Source organism: Prionailurus bengalensis, chromosome C1 (genome assembly GCF_016509475.1).
Source record: "Prionailurus bengalensis isolate Pbe53 chromosome C1, Fcat_Pben_1.1_paternal_pri, whole genome shotgun sequence".
In the NCBI taxonomy this organism is placed as follows: Eukaryota; Metazoa; Chordata; class Mammalia; order Carnivora; family Felidae; genus Prionailurus; species Prionailurus bengalensis.
Window position 1 is genome coordinate 80,550,109 of NC_057345.1, and position 19,186 is coordinate 80,569,294.

General features: G+C 35.1%; 1 protein-coding gene across 2 annotated transcripts in view; it reads left to right on the top strand.

Moving 5' to 3' along the window:
* ABCD3 (ATP binding cassette subfamily D member 3) overlaps window positions 1-19,186 on the top strand; it is a 74,720-nt gene that overhangs the window by 24,333 nt on the left and 31,201 nt on the right. The window contains exons 2-5 of one of the 2 annotated variants that reach the window (XM_043575618.1): window positions 449-485; window positions 7,325-7,423; window positions 11,248-11,336; window positions 18,090-18,159. In XM_043575618.1, coding sequence (XP_043431553.1) covers window positions 449-485; window positions 7,325-7,423; window positions 11,248-11,336; window positions 18,090-18,159 — 295 coding nt within the window. Of the gene's footprint in view, window positions 1-448; window positions 486-7,324; window positions 7,424-11,247; window positions 11,337-18,089; window positions 18,160-19,186 lie in introns of those variants that run through there. The other variant, XM_043575620.1, reaches the window with a different exon arrangement.

Consider the following 19,186-nt stretch of genomic DNA (forward strand, 5'->3'; position numbering starts at 1 on the left):
CTCCTTTAGGCCACTAACCTGGGATTGCTCACATGGCTGGGAGAAGATTCCTAGCAGCAAGAGAGCCCAGTGCACAAATAGTTTGCAAGCCCTCGCTTGTGTTAATGTGCTAATATCCCATTGGTGGAAGCAGTTTGCATGGCCAAACCTTGATTCAAAGATGGAGAAATAGACTCTGCCTCTCCATGGGAAAATGAGTGTGTGTGTATTAAAAATTAATAATCCAATGCTTGATATAGTAGTAGTTAACATATTGAGCATTTTCTCTAAATAATACTTAGTAAGGGGCAGCTAGAGTATTATATTTAATATGTTCTATCTTTGTGTGATATGAAAGAGAAGGAACTCACTTGGAGAATTTGTATATTCTTCTGATGTCTTAAAATAATTTTTATGATGAGAACAGTTTGCAAATAAAGCTCTTTCTCTTTTCTTTTTTCCTCTGCAGTAAGAAAAATGGAAAACCACCATTACAGAACAATGAGGTAAAATTTTAAATAACCTACTCTTTGGGATTTCATGTATTTCATTTATTTTGTTACATAAATTTGAATTAGGATAAAATAATATGCTATTAGAATTAGAAGGGAACTTATTATTCAATCCACTGTTTATTATAGGAATTCTTTTTGAAATAGGATTCCTTGATAGGTGACTTCCAGTATTTACTTGAATCTGTTCATATGATGAGGAGTAGTAACACCTAGGAGGCAGCCATTACTGTATTAGTTCCAGCCCATAATGAGATTAATCTTCCCCTCTACCCTCTTAGTGATTGATTCTATTTTGTCTTCTGTAGCCATACAGGACAAGCCTGCTCTGTTTTCTCTAATAGACTTTCATATTGTTTGAAGATAGTTTATCTATCTGTCATGGTTTCCAATCTTTTTCAATTCCATATACATTCTTCTGGACCTACACTGATTAGTTTCTCTAGACATTATTCTTAGTCTAGAACACTTGACTAGCATGGAATATATCAGCACTATTACCTCTCTTAATATGAAAGCCATATTGCTGAAATTCAGCCTAGAATTACATTTATGTCTTTGCTCCTAACTGCTGTTTACATTGAATTGAGTTTTTGGTAGATTGTAACCTTCATTTATCCTTTAAAAAAAATTATTTTAATGTTTGTTTATTTTTGAGAGAGAGACAGAGTGCGAGCGGGGGAGGAGCAGAGAGAGAGAAGGAAACGCAGTCTGAAACAGGTTTCAGGTTTTGAGCTGTCAGCACAGAGCCCAATGCAGGGCTCAAACTCATGAACTGCAAGATCATGACCTGAGCCCAAGTTGGACACTTAACTGACTGAGCCACCCAGGCGTCCTTCCTTCAGTTACTTTCTGTTGAACAACTCTGTTGGCAGATTCCCTACGTCTGTATTCATCAGTTGAATTTCTTCTTTAATAACAGCTTTATTGAGATGTAATTTATAGACTACAAGATTTATCCATTCAAAGATACAGTTCAGTATATTCGCAGAGTTGTGTGGACTAATTTTAGGAAATTGTCATCTCCCCAAAAAGAAATTCCATACCCATTAACAATCACTCCTCATTAACCTCTTCTTTTAGACCCCAGTAATCACTAATCTATTTTCTATTTCTGTGATTTGCCTATTTCAGAAATTTTATGTAAAAAGAATCATATAATATGTGGTATGTTATGACTGCTTCTTTTATTTAGCATGACATTTTCAAGGTTCATTTGTGTTGTTGCATGTATCAGTATTTCATTCCTTTTTATTGCCAAATAATATTCTGTTGCATAGATTTACCACATTTTATTTATCCATTTATCAGTTGAGGGAAATTTAGGTTGTTTTCATTTTTAGGTTATAAGGAATAATGCTGCTATGAACATTCATGTGCAAATTTTTGTGTGAACCTGTGTTTTCATTTCTTTTGAGTAAATACCTAGGAGTGGAATTGCTGGATCATATGGTAACTTAGTTGATTTATTTTAAATAAATATTTATTTCTATACATGGCAGCTTATTGGATATGTGCTATTAGTCTATACTATAGTATGTCTGTACTGTTAGTGTAATTTTGAATGTAATTCTTACGTCCAATAAGTCCGGTAGAAGGCATTCTCCATAATTAAAATTTTAGTTACTTATTTATTTATTTTAATATTTATTTATTTTTGAGAGAGAGAGAGAGAGAGAGACAGAGCATGAGCGGGGGAGGGGCAGAGAGAGAGGGAGACACAGAATCTGAAGCAGGCTCTAGGCGCTGAGCTGTCAGCAAAGAGCCTGACGTGGGACTCAAACTCACAAACTGTGAGATCATGACCTGAGCCGAAGTCAGATACTTCACTGACTGAGCCACCCCGGCGCCCTAAAATTTTTTTTTCATGCTTGTTTATTTTTGAGAGAGATACAGAGAGCTCAAGTGGGGGAGGGGCAGAGAGACAGGGAGACACAGAATCCAAAGCAGGCCCCAGGCTCTGAGCTGTCAGCACAGAGCCTGATGTGGGGCTCAAACCCATGACCCATGAGATCATGACCTGGACCACCCAGGTGCCCCATTTTCAGTAATTTAAATTGGCCTTCTCATTGTTCTTCAGAATTGCTGATATTATTGACTATGTAATTAGGACCAAGGAGGTTACTCCAGCATCTCTTAATCTTTATTTGTTTGCTTGTTTTCAGTTATGGTTTATTTGGCTATGACCATATCCAACTATAGCAAAATCAGGTTCCTATTTCTTTATTAAGGGCCACAGTAATTTTCTAAGAACATCAATTCTTGATAAGTTTATTGATTCATTTATAAAGTCGATCTCTCAACAAATATTGATTGATCCCTTCATATATGCCTAGTTATTGGTCTTGTCTCTGGGTGTACAGCAGATATGAATATAAGTCCTTAACCCTTGTGGAGCTTACATTATACATGTCAGTTAATATACTAGTAAAATGTTCTTAACAAAGAAGAAAACGGGAAGAGTTAGACATGACTTATTCCTAGTAAACTCATGCTGGCTTCTAGTAATTAGTGTCTCTTAATGTACCCAGATCTTCCATATAATGTCTATTCTCTGAATATTCCAGAGATTGATGTCAAAATTGCTGTTCTTTGGTTTCTGTGATCTTTTTCTCTGACTGTGAAGAATGGGACAAGGTTTGTTTATCTCAATGTCTGGCATATTTCTATCTTCATAATCTCATATCTAAATTATATCTGAGTAATCAAACCTTAATTATCTTAGTTATATCTACCATCTGCATCGTATCATATCAAGTTCTAGGACATCATTAAAACTTGTCAGTACAGCTAAATTCATTCACTTCACTGATTCTTTAATTTCTATTTTTGTATAACTTTTTTTAGCATATACTTATTTGCTCATTGTATAGTGTGAGCAAGATAACTTTATGTTAGATTAAATAGTTGACAAAGGGATATAAATACAGTATGCACACTTATACCACATTTGTAAAATTTATAGGAAGTGAGCACATATACACATACATACATATATGCTGAAATGAAATCTGGTGGGATATTTGCCTGGTAGTTGATGTCTCTAAATGATAGGTATAGGCTCCTTATTTTTGCTCTTCAGACTTTTTAATTTTTCTGTAGTTAATGTGTTACTTAGGAGGGAAAGCAGTTAAAAAGGGAATGTTTTTTTCATTGAAATTTTTTTATAATGTTTGGTGGGATGGTACAATTTTCACAAGACATGAGATTTAAGAAGAAGATTTAATAGAGTTACACAGTAGTATAAAGACATAGTTGAGTTGATTTAAAAATACTTCTTTAATTTTGATGGCAGTATACATGACATAAAACTCAAAATATATAAAGGTAAACACAGTACTGTGTTTATGGGGAACCATAAATTCAAATGGGGAATTTAGCATTCCCATGCATGTTTTATACTGATGGGGTGTTTGTATGTATGTGTATCTTCATAAACGTTAGTGTAAGTAGAACTATTTTGCATATTAAAAATTCTATAAATTGAATCATGGATGTATCATTCCACTTTTTTTCAGCTTAATGTTTTTTAGTTTCAATGTTAATGTCTGTGTTGATAGCTGAAGATCTAGTTAATGTAACTGCTCTGTAGTATTTTGTTGTATAAATAGGAGCTGCTTCCTTTTTTACAGGTGTGTAGAATTTTCATTGCATAAATTTTCTATAATTTATATACTGTATCATTATTGATGCATATTTAGGTTTTGATTTTATGATAATATACGGTGTGAAGATGTTTTTCATTTATGTGTTTAAGCATATGTGCAGGAGCACCAATAGGATAAATTCCTAAAAGTAAATATGCTGAGTTATTTTACATTTTACAGCCCGTGTACATTTTACATTTTGTTAGTTGCTATTATAGGTATTACATGATAGTCGTATCAATTTGCACTTTCCCCACAATATACCGGAATGCTTACACTCTTGTCAGCGCCATATGACCTTTATTTTATTTGCTGTTTCAAACATCTATTTTAGTTCATTCTAGTTCATCTCACCTTTCTAAGTTGATTGGCACATCAGTTGGAACTTCTTTTTGCCCTTTGACCTAGTTGCCTCCTGAGTGTTAGGTACATTATTTTCTGGTTGCATTTTTCTTTCATTATTTAAATGGTCTTTATCTAATGGTTTGCTTTTTCTATAATTTTAAGTTTTAAATTTGTAACATCAAAGTGTTTTTTTGTATTTTTAAAGAAATAGTGGGAAGTTCCAGGTGGGGAAAGTCAATTGTGAAATTGAAGTGAATTCATAGGATGGGCTAGTAGTGTTTATGAAATGTACTGTCTCTGTAGATGCTCTCCTTTAGATTGGTTTCAGGTATGAGTTTTATTACGTGTCAAGACTGGTAGAGCATTTTGGTACGTCTTCAGCCTTTCTGAGCCAGCCTTCTAGTCCAGGGGTTTCTTTGCAAAACATGCGGTGATGACTTTAGGAAGTATATATGCAGTTCCTTCATGGCTTGAAATGAAATGCAAATCAAGTCGGGCTTTCAGAAAGCTTATGGGTTAGGAGTGGTGACAATAGGAGCAGTAATAAAAGAGGAGGAAGAATTATATACCAAGTAGCTGTTAAGATTTTAAAGTGCTTCGATGTGACTTTCTTAATAACTTTTCTAAAACTGTCCTCATTGTTTTCCCTAGATCGTTTTTTGAAAGCAACTAGAAATAGGTAATCCTCTGTTTAAGTCAGAAGATGGCCGTTTAATTTATTACTACTCTGTTTATTCAAGGTATTGACTACATGTGCAGTGAGGTATGGTAGGGAGGCAGTGACAGTATAAGTTTTAACTTTTTTTTTTAAAGGCAGTTGATATCTATTGCCTTGTCTTTATTTTTTTCTTCCTATATTTTGTCAGTTGGGGGAAGTAAAAGGGGAGATTTCAGTTGAAGTTGTAGGGTTTAGCTTGAGAAGAATAAGCTAGCTAAAGTAAATAGACTGGGGGCGCCTGAGTGGCTCAGTTGGTTAAGCATCCCACTTTGGCTCAGGTCATGATCTCACGGTTCATGAATTTGAGTCCCACGTTGGGCTTGCTGCTGTCCGTGCAGAGCCTGCTTCAGATTCTTTCTCAGTCTCCCACCCCTAACCCATTACCGCTCGCTCTTTCTCAAAAATAAATAAAAACATTAAAAAATATATTAAAAAAAACAAATAGACTGTAAGTAGCACGTTTGGTCTATTTTACTTACTGGTGTATCCACATCATTCAGAACAGTGCCTGGGACTGAGTGAGTATTTATTGAATGAATGCATGCATGTATGAATGAAGTAGACTGGGCCTCTAATTCAGTAGAACGAGTTTTGCAACCTTCATAAGGTTTGAAAGACCTAAGCTCTGTTCTAGCAGTAACATGGTAGGCTGATTGTTACCCATCTTAGTCTTCCTGATGTAACTGTACAAATACAGCGCCTTCAGACTTCCTTTCTTGGTTTACAGTTCTGTAATGCAGTCAGTGCCTGTTAAGATTATATAAATATAAGGCACTTAGCACAGTGTCTGACATACAGATGGAAGATTATTATTATTCTAATTCAGTATACAAACTATTCATTTCAGGTTCATCAGCTTAGATGAAACATATTTACACTAAAGTTTAACTATAGAATTTACTATACCATGGGTATTGTTTATCAAGAGCCTAGTAGTTAACAAATAAGTAACTTTGATTATGGGAAGTGGGGAAGGGTCTAGGGAGGGGATGGGATCCTTCTGGTGTGTGTTGCCTACTGCAGGAAGTTTCTCCTGTATATTCTTCCAAACAGTCCAGGGGTAATAAAGTAAATAGCCTCTACCATACCCAGTTCATCTTACATTTTCTTTATCCTTGCGAACACTTAAAAGAAGAAATGTCTGAGGATGGTAAGATTAATCACTGCTCTTAAGTTTCTTCAGTGGTTTCCCACTACACTGGCAATAAACTCTAAGTCCTTACTGTGGCCTCAGGGGTCTGTCTTTTGCAGGCCATGTCAACCTCTTCAACTTTTCTCATTTTTATTCTCTTTGCTTTAGCATTTCTACACTCTTGCTCTTTGGTGTACGCACTAATTTTAATTCTCAACGCTGGGTTTTTGTGTTTGGTGTTCCCTGTGCTTGACTACCCTCCTGTCCCAAAGTAATCACATGGCTTCACTTTATGTCGCAGCTTAAATGTCACCTTCCCAAAGAGCTCTTGCTTTCATCCTACATGAATCTGTCTTTTTCTTGTGGTCCTGCCTAGTGTACCTGTAACAATTTATTGGTTTATTTTTATCTGTATTTCTTCTGTTAGAATGTGAGCTGTAGGAGTAAAGGTACCTTGTCTTAGAGTTTACGAGGAAGAGAGAGTGAGTTGGTAGATTGCATGTTGGAAATGCTAAATGATAAATATAGGAAACTAAAAGTTCCCGGTAATTAATACCAGGAAAATTCCTGTTCAGGATTTTAAAAACATTCTACTGTTAATCAGGAAGTGGATAATAGTAAGTACTTGACCATTTCTTAGCTGTCTCTCTGATCTCATCTTCTGCTTCTATCCTTTGTTTCTAGTTCCAGCCAGATTGCCATTTCGTTGTTCCTCAAGCAACTAAATGAGCTTTCACCTTGGCATTTTACACTTGCTGTTTCTTCTGCTTGCAGTGTTCTCCCGGATATTCCCGTGGCCCAGAACTTCTCACTTCTTTATTCAGTTTCTGATAACATTTTATTTTCTTGAAAGCATGTTTGAAGAGCAGTGCAAGTTTGCACTCTCTGAATGCAATATCCATTTTGATAATTGTTATTACTGACTTCGATGAAATGTGGTTCTTTAATCTTATTTGTTATAAATATCTTAACTTTTTTTGTTTTAATGTAGAAAGAGGGGAAAAAAGAGCGAGCTGTGGTGGACAAGGTGTTTCTTTTAAGACTCACACGGATTCTAAAAATCATGGTCCCTAGAACATTTTGTAAAGAGGTAAGTCTTATGAAATTATATTGTTTAACTTTTGAGGTTACATGAGATCAGACCAATAGCTTTGGTTATTCTACAGGTCAGATGTTTTCTGTGTAGGTAATGAAGACTACTACTAAATTTTAATTTTTTTTTAATCATCTGTCATGTAAGTACTCTTGTTGTTTGGTGCCAGTTTTTAAATAGTTTTCTCTTGTTTATGAAATATTCATTATATTTTGTGTGACATGCTAGATAGAGTACTTCACTGCAGCTACCTTAAATGGTGTTGTTGTATTTTTAATTAATTTGAGGGAGAAAGAGAGGGTATGTGTGCACTTGAGCTGGGGAGGGGCAGGGAGAGGGGAGGGGGGGAGAGAGAGAGAGAGAGAGAGAGAGAGAAAGAGAGAGAGAAAGAGAAAGAGAAAGAGAAAGAATGAATATCCTAAACAATCTTGGAGGAGCCTGGTATGGGGCTTAATCCCATGACCGTGAGACCATGAGCTGTGCTGAAGTTGAGTCAGATGCTTAACCAACTGAGCCACCCAAGTGCCCCTGTATTGTTTTCTTATAGCTAAATTCTGTTAATAAAAACAAGATTACATTTAGAAAGACAAACATTTTTATATCATTGAGACATTAACAAGTCACATTGATTTATGGATGGAATATGTTTGAGGGTTATGCTTTTGTGTTTGATTAAATATGTTTTTGAGATGCCCAAAATGATACATGAATTCTCCCAGTAGTTTCAGGAAGTGAGCTGGTTCTAGGAATAAATTTTTATTATCTTTTCCTTTGCCCTTTTAATCAGTATTACCTTTATCATTATTTGAGGAGTATTTTTAATGATTAAAAAATAAGATAATGCTGTGTTCTCCATCTTTAGTCACCGTCTGTACCACTAGAAATATCATTACCTTTCACTCTCTTTCCCATAATTCATCTTTTCAGTCACTGGGATTGGATCATTTTTCATTCTGAATATTCTTAACCTGGATATTGTAGTGTTCTTTAGTTAGTTTCACTTCAGAGAAGCTCCCCTTTTTATCTTCTCTGCCAAATTTATTTTCTTGAAACGTGTTTTCCATTGTTCACATTTTAAAAACCATTAGCCTTATAATCTGTGAATAGCAAGAAAAAGATAGGAAGTTCCCAGTGCACTCTAATCCCCAAAGAGAATGCACATTCCTTCGTCACACTGGACTTGCTCTCTTTCTACTTCACTTTGGCATGGTGGCTTGTGGATTCCACCGTTATGCAACTGTAAAAATAATTTAGTAGCATTTTTTTCCCCCAAATAAGATAGAGATAATACATGTTCCTTGAAGAAAAATTGGAAAATGCAGGTAGATTTTTTTCTTCTTGGTACCTATTAGCCTCTCAGAACTTCTGTTGTTATTTTGGTGTATAGTACATATTTTAATAAAAATGAGATCACCCTGACACTTTTTAAATCTGCTCCTTTCTTTATTTTTAAATGTTTTGTAGGGTAAGTCACAACCTGACTTTGACCTGTCTTTCAGTATCATCTGCTTAGAATATTCTTTGCTATTTTGTAGTCAGGCTCTGTGCTCTTGTGCTTTCATGACCTCATGTCTATGACATCCTGCCCTCTACCCCAGCAAAAACAGATATTGATAAAAAGTAGCTTAATGCTCAGTATCTTCTTGTGAAGTTTTCTCATTCTCCAACCACCTGACTGAAGAATTCTTATTTAAAATACAAACTTCTCTGGAAAGATTTGTATATTCCCCTCTTATGAGTTAGCAGTTCAGTACTTATTTGACCTTTTAGCAAGGGTTTGCTGAGCGTAAAATGAATGTGAGACATTGGATGGGTCTCCGGGAATTAGTAAGGAAGATAAGAAGGGCCTAAATTGGCCAACCTCGCAGCTTTGTCTAGGCCTAGCCATGCTGCAGAGTCATTTTACACACTATCTTTGAGAAATATAAAAATCCACGTTTAACCCCAGTTCACCAAAGTGAAGTAAACTCCCATAGAAATCACAGGAGATTGGAAGTAGGGATAGAGAGACTAACTGATTTAGGAAATAGAGAAATGATAATACTGCATATGAATATATGGAAGTTGATCTATATCATGAGGTAAAGGACTGCCTAAATCAGTGCAGATCTTTAGTTTATGACATGTTCACAGACCCATTAACCATGGGAATAGTAGTGATTCTAAGGACTTCTTTGTAGAAAGGTGCTTCAGGAGTGTCAGTAATCAAAGTTTGCCAGATTTTGCTAAAGTGAGCCAAGTCAGGTTGGTACTTATTTCAGGGAAAAATTAAGCCAAGAGCATAAAATGAAGGAAAAAAGAAACTATCTTTGTCTAGTGTTTCCTTTATATGTCAGTGATTAATTTAGGATCGAAATTGTGTTTAAGATCTGAATTGAAAGTTAGCATTACAGTTAAAGTGACATCTGCCCATAGTGTTTATTGAAATGAAGAGATTCTTCTGTTGCCAGTTGCATACCTAACTTTCAGATGGTGGAGAGTGTAGGAAGATGGTATCTTTGCTTTCTGGCAGATGTTGGGGTAGCAGCTTTCACTGCTCAGTTACACAGACTTTCTTTGACATTGTCTTTTCTTGTGGCTTCGTTATTCTGTGTTTATGACTCCCTGCCTCGTCTTCACGTAAAGTGCTGTATTTTGAGTACCTTCACCTTTTTAAAAGACTATTTGTTTTGTAAAATTTACATAAATAATAGTTGCAGTTGCCACTCAACTCCATATCTTTGACTTTAAATACATTATCCAACAAATGTCCCTGCTGCCACATGTCCTCTTCCCTGACTTGAGCTTCTATGTTACTGTCATTATGCTTCCAGTTTAGAAGATATAAGTGGGGTCAGCTTTGAATGGTGTGTGTGTTGGAGGTTGGAGGGTAGGCTCTCATCTCGCAGAGAGAGTTGACTCCTCACTCAGTCTCTCATCTTTTCCCCTCGGTGATCTGTTTTCCACAGCATTGTTTAAGTAATGTCCCCTAAAGGACACTTTTTCACATTTTGTTCTACTTAGAGGCTTACAGTAGCTTAATACTGGTAAATTCTGCTGGATATGCAATACCATTATTCATACGGTTTTAATCTATTTTCTGTTTCCCGTTAAATCCTTCATCTTTTCTTTACTCATAATCCTCATTCTCTCCTTTGTTTTCCTTGGTCTGTTTGATTTGTTCCTAATGTCATAACCCTCTTTTGCCACCCCAGGCCTTCCTGTCCTGCCACTTATCACATGAAGCGATGGAAATATACTTGTCTCCTATGCTCTGTTTTGTTATTTTTTATTTCTTATTTTATATGTAAATCTTATTTTATTTCTTATTTTATGTGTAAATAACTAAATTGAGGGCAGGGGCAGTATTAGAGATTTTTCTAACAAATTGAACCAAATTTATTCCATTAGGCAAACTTTTAGCCTTTAATATTTGTTAGTTATTTAACTGTACATTAACAGTTACTGTCCTTTTTCTTTATTACACTTGTATATTCACAGTACAGGACAATCATAATACACTGTGCCTCAGGTAATTTAAGTTCTACTGCTACCTTCTGTTATTGGCTAATTGTATGAAGGGAAGTCGTTTGACCTGCCTGGGATTCACTTTTGAATTCTGGATGATAGTTAGATTGAATGATTTATAAGGCTTTTTTCATTTGTATTTTTAAATTCTTTTAAAATTATATTTAAAAATTACCTGTAGGTAAAATGTCAGCTACTGTATTAAAGCTAGAATAAAGATTTGAATTTAGAAATCAAAAATCTTCACCAAAGTAATGTTTCTTTTAACCTTTAAAAATGCATTAATTTAATTTACTGTGCCTGGTTTATTTTAGACAGGTTACTTGATACTTATTGCTGTTATGCTGGTGTCTCGAACATACTGTGATGTTTGGATGATTCAAAATGGGACACTCATTGAAAGGTACTTTTCTATTCACCTTCCTCCTATATGTATAAAATACTAATTTGTCTCCTATATAACATTATCTTAAGCAAGAAATAGATTCTAAATTACATATAAATATTTAACTCAGGTGATGTATTTGTTCATTTACTTAAATGAGTGTTTCCCATGTGCCAGGCACCATGCTACTCTGTGATAGGGATATATTGGTGAGCAGGAGAGACTCTGTACCAAGCCCTGCAGAGCTGACAGTTTATACAGGGCTCGGGACAAATAAATTAAAAGGCAGTGTATTAATTGCTGTAATAGGGGTTTAAAAAAGTCACCAAGTTGGATATTTGAAATTAATCAGATGATTTGGAGGAAAAGATCAGAGCATTTCAGGGAATCACATTGAGAATGTTTACTGGAAAGAAGAAAACAATTCTTAGACATTTTCTTCAATTTTTGAAGTTAGTGCTTTATTATGTTTTTTTCAATATAGTCTTTCTGCATATTATCACTACATTTGATCATTTTGAATTTAAAAACAGTAACAGCTGGGATATTAACATTTATCTTAATAAAGATTTTACTCCTTATGATACCAATTTGAACATCAGAGTAAAATATTTTTCTTGGAATTCTATTTCCTAGTGTGCAATATTTTATCGGAGAATTTCTTAAAGTACTTAATTAATCTAAATTAATTTGTTCATTTTGAATGACAGTACTTAAAATTTTTTAATGTTCCCAAATTTTGAAATAAGGGTTGATTTTTTTTTTTTTTTTTCTTTCTTGATTTGCTTCTCAGGATTTATAGGATGAGAAAGAATGCTTTGTGCCCTTGTTCTGACTCATCTCTCTAGGAGAATACAGAAAGTCATTTGCAAAGGACTAAAGCCCCAACTACACGTCTTAGAACATGCGTAATTGTGTGGGCTCTTGTAGTCGACACAAGTCTCCCTGAAACCTGTGGTCAGTCCCCTGTCTTTTTCTTTTAATCAGAGTAGTACGTGAACAGCTTAAAAAGGAGTACATGAACTGGACTTAGTCATAAACACACCAGTCCTGTGCCCCATTCTTCCACTTTAACTGTCGCTCCCAGAGTCAGTTCTTTTCTTTTCTTTTGTTTTTACCATTTCATCTCTGTGTCTGCGTTTCAGTGTAACTTACGTTACTGTCCTAGATTTTTCAGTGTTAGAGAACATGCATTTATTTCCTACTTTGGAAGATGAGAATTTGCTCTTTTATACTCCTACCCGTGCTCACCCTCTCATGTTCTACCTCATTTATTGTTAAGTCAGAATTTATTGTTTACGTGATTTTGACTGTTTACCGCTGAGCTACATGCTGCACTTGGTAGTTTCTTTTATGTACAACTTTTTGTTTTTCCTGGCATTTAAAAATCACAAGTTTTTGTTTGCCTTAGTTCTTTGCCTACTTCTTACTAATTCGGCTCAGACTTCTTGACAAACTGTAAAATCTTTACAGTGTTGTAATATGGTCCTGCACACCAGGATTTGATTTTTATCTCTATTTCCACTGCACCTCATACCTCTTGTCAATTTCTTGTCTTCCTGCTCTACTCAGTATTGATTGCACTTTAGGCTCACTAAATAGCAGTCCTTTTTGAATTTGCTTGTATCATGATCTTGGGAATTTCCTTTATCTTTCTCTTTTGCATTAAATAACCTGTTTTCTGAATCCTTTGTCTCCCTCTTCCTTAGTTTACTTTCTTATTTTGGCAGGTGCAGTCTTTTTCTGAGAAAGGATACCAGGGAAGTAAATTTTTGAGGCCTTCCTTGTAGATCTGATAGTCTTTCTTCTCCTCTTAAACTTGACTGATAATTTAGGTATTAATGTATTCCAACTTGGAATTCATTTTTTGTTAGAATTTTGAAAACATCACCTGTTTGTTGTCTTCTGTAGAGCTTGGCAGTTCTCAACCTTGGTTGCAGGATGATTTGAATCATCTGGGGAATTTTGAGAAGGAATAATATCTGGGCTCACCCCTACACATTCTGATTCAATTAGTCATTACTTTTTGAAACATCCCAGTGATTCTAATTTGCAGCCATGGTTAAACACTGCTGGTCTAGCTGCCATGTTGGGTGTGGAGGCCCATTCTTGTGCAGATTGCCCTTCCTTGGCAGTACATCTATTTTAAGTCCCTGTGGAAGCTTTTATTACCATTTTTTTTATTGTTCACGTATTGCTGTATTTGGGAATTTTACTGAATATTGCTGTGAATTTTTTTTTTCATTGTTCTGGGCACTAGGTGGGCCTTTTTCTCCCCTCCCTTCCCCAGGTAGGCTTCATGCCCAGCGCAGAGTCTAACGGTGGGGCTTGAACTCACAACCCTGAGATCAAGACCTGAGCTGAGATCTAGTCAGATGCTTAAGTGACTGAGCCACCCAGGTGTCCCACTAGGTGGGTTCTTTTCTTTCTTTCTTTAAAATGTATTTATTTATTTTTGAAAGAGACAGAGCGAGCAGGCAAGGGGCAGAGAGAGAGGGAGAATTCCAAGCAGGTCCCAAGCGCTGTCAGCACAGAGCCTGATGCAGGGTTCGAACTCACAAACTGTGAGATCATGACCCGAGCTGAAACCAACAGCCAGATGCTTAATTGACTGAGCCACCCACGCACCCCATAGGTGAGCTTTTTTCAATTTGAGGAACTCATTCTGCATTCTGAGATATTGTCTTGTGCTTCTGAAAAATTTTTTTCTCTCCCTTTTTTCTGGAATCCTTATTACTTGAGTGTTGGAACCCTAGACTGATCATCTGATTCTTATAATTTCTCTACTGTTTTCATCTCTTACATTTTCAAGGAAATTTCCTTTTACTGTATCATCCAGTGAATCTGTATTTGTCATAATTTTATTTCCAAGAGTTATCTTTTTGTATGGATGTTCATTTTTAGAGCAGTCATTCTTTCAAGTGTGTGACTTTCTTTCCTTTTTTCTTTCCTCCCTTCTTCCTTTCTTTCCTTCCTTTTCTCTCTCTCTCTCTCTCTCTCTCTCTCTCTCTCTCTCTGTCTTTTCTCTCTCACTGTCACTCTCACTCTCTCCCTGTCTCCCTGCATTGTTTCTGTTTCCTTCTTGGCCCTTTGTTCTCATCTTTGTTGTTTATGTTAGCAACTCTGTCACTCTTGCCTCTCTATTCACATTTAAAAGTGAGGGCTGAAGGAAGCCAAGTTGAGGGCTTATTGACGGTCTGGTCTTCCAGAATAGTGTTTTACAGACAGTCTGGTCTTTTTTGTGTGTGTACTCTAGTGAGGAATTCACTAAAAAATTCTAAGAAGTTTGTCAAAAACATAAGTGTTTATTCATTGCTGCTAGCATATCAGCTTTGGAGGATCAATTTTATTGCTAAGTTCTGTTTATATGGGCTGTGTGCCTAAGTAATTTGAGTCTTTTGTATAACGTAGAGAAGACATTTATACCCTTTTACATGATCGTAGAATTTATAGTTTTTCCTTTGATGACTTTATTATCTAAATGCCATATCTATTAATAAAAATACAGTCTCACCAATTACAGCATTGTTAAATACTTAACAGCAAAAAATGTGCAGGTTATATACACAATGAACTTATTAGCTATCTGTGTAGAAAGTTACATATTATTTATAAATAACCTTGCACAACCTTGGTATAGTATAGGAAAAGTAGTTTATTTCGTAAACTTTTTTCCCCTTTTATTTACATTTTGTGATTTCACGTTTTGTAATCTAAAATAATATTTACTCTTATAAACTATGGATTTCCAACTTTAACTGAATAGACACTGATTAGTTTTCTCACAGACTTAATGCCCTGGAGAAAATGCATTGCCAAGAGTAGGTGGTACATTATTTGGTGATGATGGATAGGAGGAAGATTATTATCTGTCATAAGCCAGGTTATAATTCTGTTAGATAGAGTAATCAATTTGTTGGGTACTCAGTTTTAAAATGTAGTTTTGAGATGTAGGAAAAAAATGAAAAACAAAACTACTTAAGGGTTTCTAAATAACATATTATTTTGATACTATTTAAACGTACAGAAGAGTTGCAAGAACAGTGCAAAGAGCTTCCTTACACTCTTAACCCATATTCATCAATTGTGAAATGGTCATTTTAAAGTTAATTGTTAATTTTCTCCTTGATAAATATTTTTGAGCTTCTATGTATGAGATCTTTGATCTTTGGTTAAATTTAACATCTTTAAATGTGAATTCGTAATATGAAAGTTTTATTTGAAAAATAACACATTCCTCTAACTCGGTACTAATGCCACATTGTAAATTGGTTTATCTGTCTTTTCCTTTTTGCCTCTGCCACGGAGGTTTAGATTCATGTATTTCTCCTAAAAAAAAAAAAAAACAGTCTCAAAAAGACTCATGATGGTCCGTAATGTACATTTTAATATCCCTTACATGTTTATTTGTTAGCAGTGGCTAAAAGCTTTGGAGTATGGGCACATTTTAACAGGACAGACTCCTTCTTTAAGGTAGAGACTGGTAATTCCATGATTTGAAGGAGAATCCTTCATACCTTGTTGCTGCTATAGTGGAATCATAAAGATATATTTTATTTTCACCCAGGCTACAGGCAGCATTTTAAAATCACCAAATCATCATTTATAAAAGGCTTAAATGTTTTGGAAGTAATAATGATGTAAATAAACTGTAAAATTATTCTTTATTATTATTTTTCCTTTGCAGTGGAATAATAAGCAGAAATAAGGCTTTATTCAAGAAACCATTTTTTAAATTTATAGCTGCTACTCCAATGGTAAACCATTGCTGAATGATAGCATGTGCTTTACCAAGTTTTATAATCTTGTGTGTTTCACAGCTTGGGCTAAAGCTAAAGCACTTTGGTTTTATGTAAAGTTTGGTTCAAGTCATTTTAACTTAAACCTCTAAACTTTTTGTACTGTCTTAATTGCTTCTTGTTTTTAATATTCTTTTAAAAAAATTTTTTTAATGTTTATTTTTGAGAGAGAGAGAGAGAGAGAGAGAGAGAGACAGAGCATGAGTGGGGGAGGAGCAGAGAGAGAGGGAGACACAAAACAGGCTCCAGGCTCAGAGCTGTCAGCACGGAGCCCGACGCAGGGCTCGAACTCACGAACGGTCAGATCATGACCTGAGCTGAAGTCGGACGCTTAACTGACTAAGCCACCCAGACGCCCCTTTAATTTTCTTGTTTCTACAAACATTTTTATATGATTCTATTTTAGCTTTTTCTAGTTCAACATAAAATTAAAAAACAAATTGTTTAGCACTTCTATCAAATTTGGACTATTAATTTTTTATCAGTCTAAAGGAGCATTTCCCTAAGTATGTCCTGTCTATGTATGACAGAGGAGATGCTACACGCTATAGAACTGTCTCAAAAGAGTTTCAGTGCAACACGTCATACTGTAAGAGCTTTGAGAAGACCTTTTGTAAAGACATTTGCTAGCTTTGTTTAGCCCAGATTTTCCAAATTTATTTGACCATACAACTTTTTTGCTCTAAAAGACCAGTTAACATTACATGGCATTATTCACCTATTCCCTCATAAAAATAAAATTATTACCATACTATTTTTTTGTGGTGTGGAGCTAGGTTTTGTTTTGTTCTGTTTTTTCAGTTATTTTGAAAGAGCAGAGGAGGGGCAGAGAGAGAGAGAATCCCAAGCAGACCCTGTGCTGTCAGCATGGAACCCAACTCTGGGCTTGATTCTACAAACTGAGATCATGACCTAAGCCAAAATCAAGAGTCAGATGCTTAACCGACTGAGCCACCCAGGTCCCCGTGGAGCTAGGTTAAATCATTTAGTGCATTGTTTTTCAAAATATATTTTACTTATATTTGAATATTAATAAATGCTATTTGAGAAAAGAGTGTGTGACCAAAGAAGTTCTATCATTTTAGTAGATCACAGACATAAGGTACTCAGAGATCCTTTACTTATATGATAGTTTTCAAAAAAGTAGTGGAACCCTTACTTTGAATAAGTTCTTAATGGATATTTTTAGAACAGATAAATATGTAAAACAAATGAACATAAAAGAAGAGTTGGTTTAGTTTAAGTGTGTTAACACCTCTGAAGCCTCTGCAAAACCATCCTGAGGCTCTGAGGAACCCCACTAATCTACTTTCTGATTTATCATTTAGTCCTGGGGTCAGCAAACAAGCCTCCACAGGACAAATCCCACTGCCATCTGCTTTGGAAAATTTTATTAGGACACAGCCAGTCTCATTCTTGGCTGTTCTTGCTTCTGCAACTGCAGAATTGAGTAGTTGGAACAGAGACCTTCCTGCCCACGAAAGCTTAAAATATTTACTCTTGACCTTTTGCAGTGAGTTTGCTGATCTGTCATTAGTCTGTCTCTGCAATTAGTTCATACAAATGAGAATCATGGTATTAAAATATTTAAAAACAAAGAAATATTAGCTAATTTCATCCATAATAACCCATTCCTGACTCTATAAAGTTAATTGTTTTGCCATCTAAGCTCCTTTTGTGGCAGTTTAAGCCTTTTTTTAAATTGCCATTTTTACTAAGGAAAGAACTAAGGAAATTATTCGTATTTGATTTTGCCATTTATAGAGGGATTTGCAGGCAGCCTATGTAAAATGATTAAATTTCAAAAGTTAGAAACATGTTTTTGCAAGAAAATGTTTTTCAGCACCTTTTTTTCTTATTGATTCTTTTGAGTCAATAAAAATTTCCAAGAGTAATTTTAGAGCTTTACAGGGTTTTTAGTGTGAAATATTGCTTCTTTTGCAACTAATGCATTGCATGTGGTGGTTTGCAGTGGTATCATTGGTCGTAGCAGGAAAGATTTCAAGAGATACTTATTCAACTTCATCGCTGCCATGCCTCTCGTAAGTGTAATTCTTTAAAAATCTTTACATATGGAGAAATTTGTTTGTACTTCTTAACTTTAAAGATTTATGGTACTAAGTTCCTATTCCGAGTTTAGTTTTGTAACTTACAGCAGAATCTTTCAATGTAAACCTTTATCCTAGATAGAAAAATAAATTGGATTGATGTGTATTTTTTTTTTTTTTAACCTTTAGGCCAGAGTATCTCTGATGTTTAGTAGCATTGCACTTGATGGTAGTAGTGCCCCTCCCCCAGTTTTGATGACCAAGTATGTCTCTAGGACATTGCCATATGTTCCATGGAGGCTGGGGTGGGGGTAGGCGCGGTGGCAAAATCACCCTGGTTGAGAACCATTGCTTTAGGCCATTTATAGTAACTTGAACCACTGATGTAGTTTAAGTTAAATTGGATTTATTTATTTATTTGTTTGTTTGTTTAAAATGGGAATTTATTATCTATTTATTAAAAATAAAGGTCAGTGTTTGGTTTAAATCATAAGTGATTTTCTTAGCTTGGTTCTTTATTATCACTATAAAAATTTTAATATAAATATATCAGTGAAAAAAACTTGATGGTAAAATCCAGTTAATCAGAAAATATGTCAGAGATTTAATAAAGCTTGAGGAATATACATACATGGCTTTTAGACCTTTAAAAAATTGAGATAAGTAGTATAGATATCAGTAAAAGATTGAGATTCAGTAGGCGGCCAGTGTTTTCTTGAGAAAATGTTCATGTAAATCAGTTTGGAACTGTGGAAGAATTAATTTATTAATTTTAATATAATGATGGAAAAGAAATAAAGATGACTCTAGAAATACTCTGGAAATGGTATTAGTTGGTGTGAAACTTAAAGTACTTTTTCTTTAACAAATGCAAATGAAAATAGAATTTCATTGTCTAGGGTTGTCAGTGCTTGTAGTAGGAAACAAAATATAAATGCAAATGTTAGGACTCCTTTACATTGGATACAAAGGTGACAGATTAGGCTTTTTGTTTGTTTACAAAAAAAGTAGCAAGGTGCTT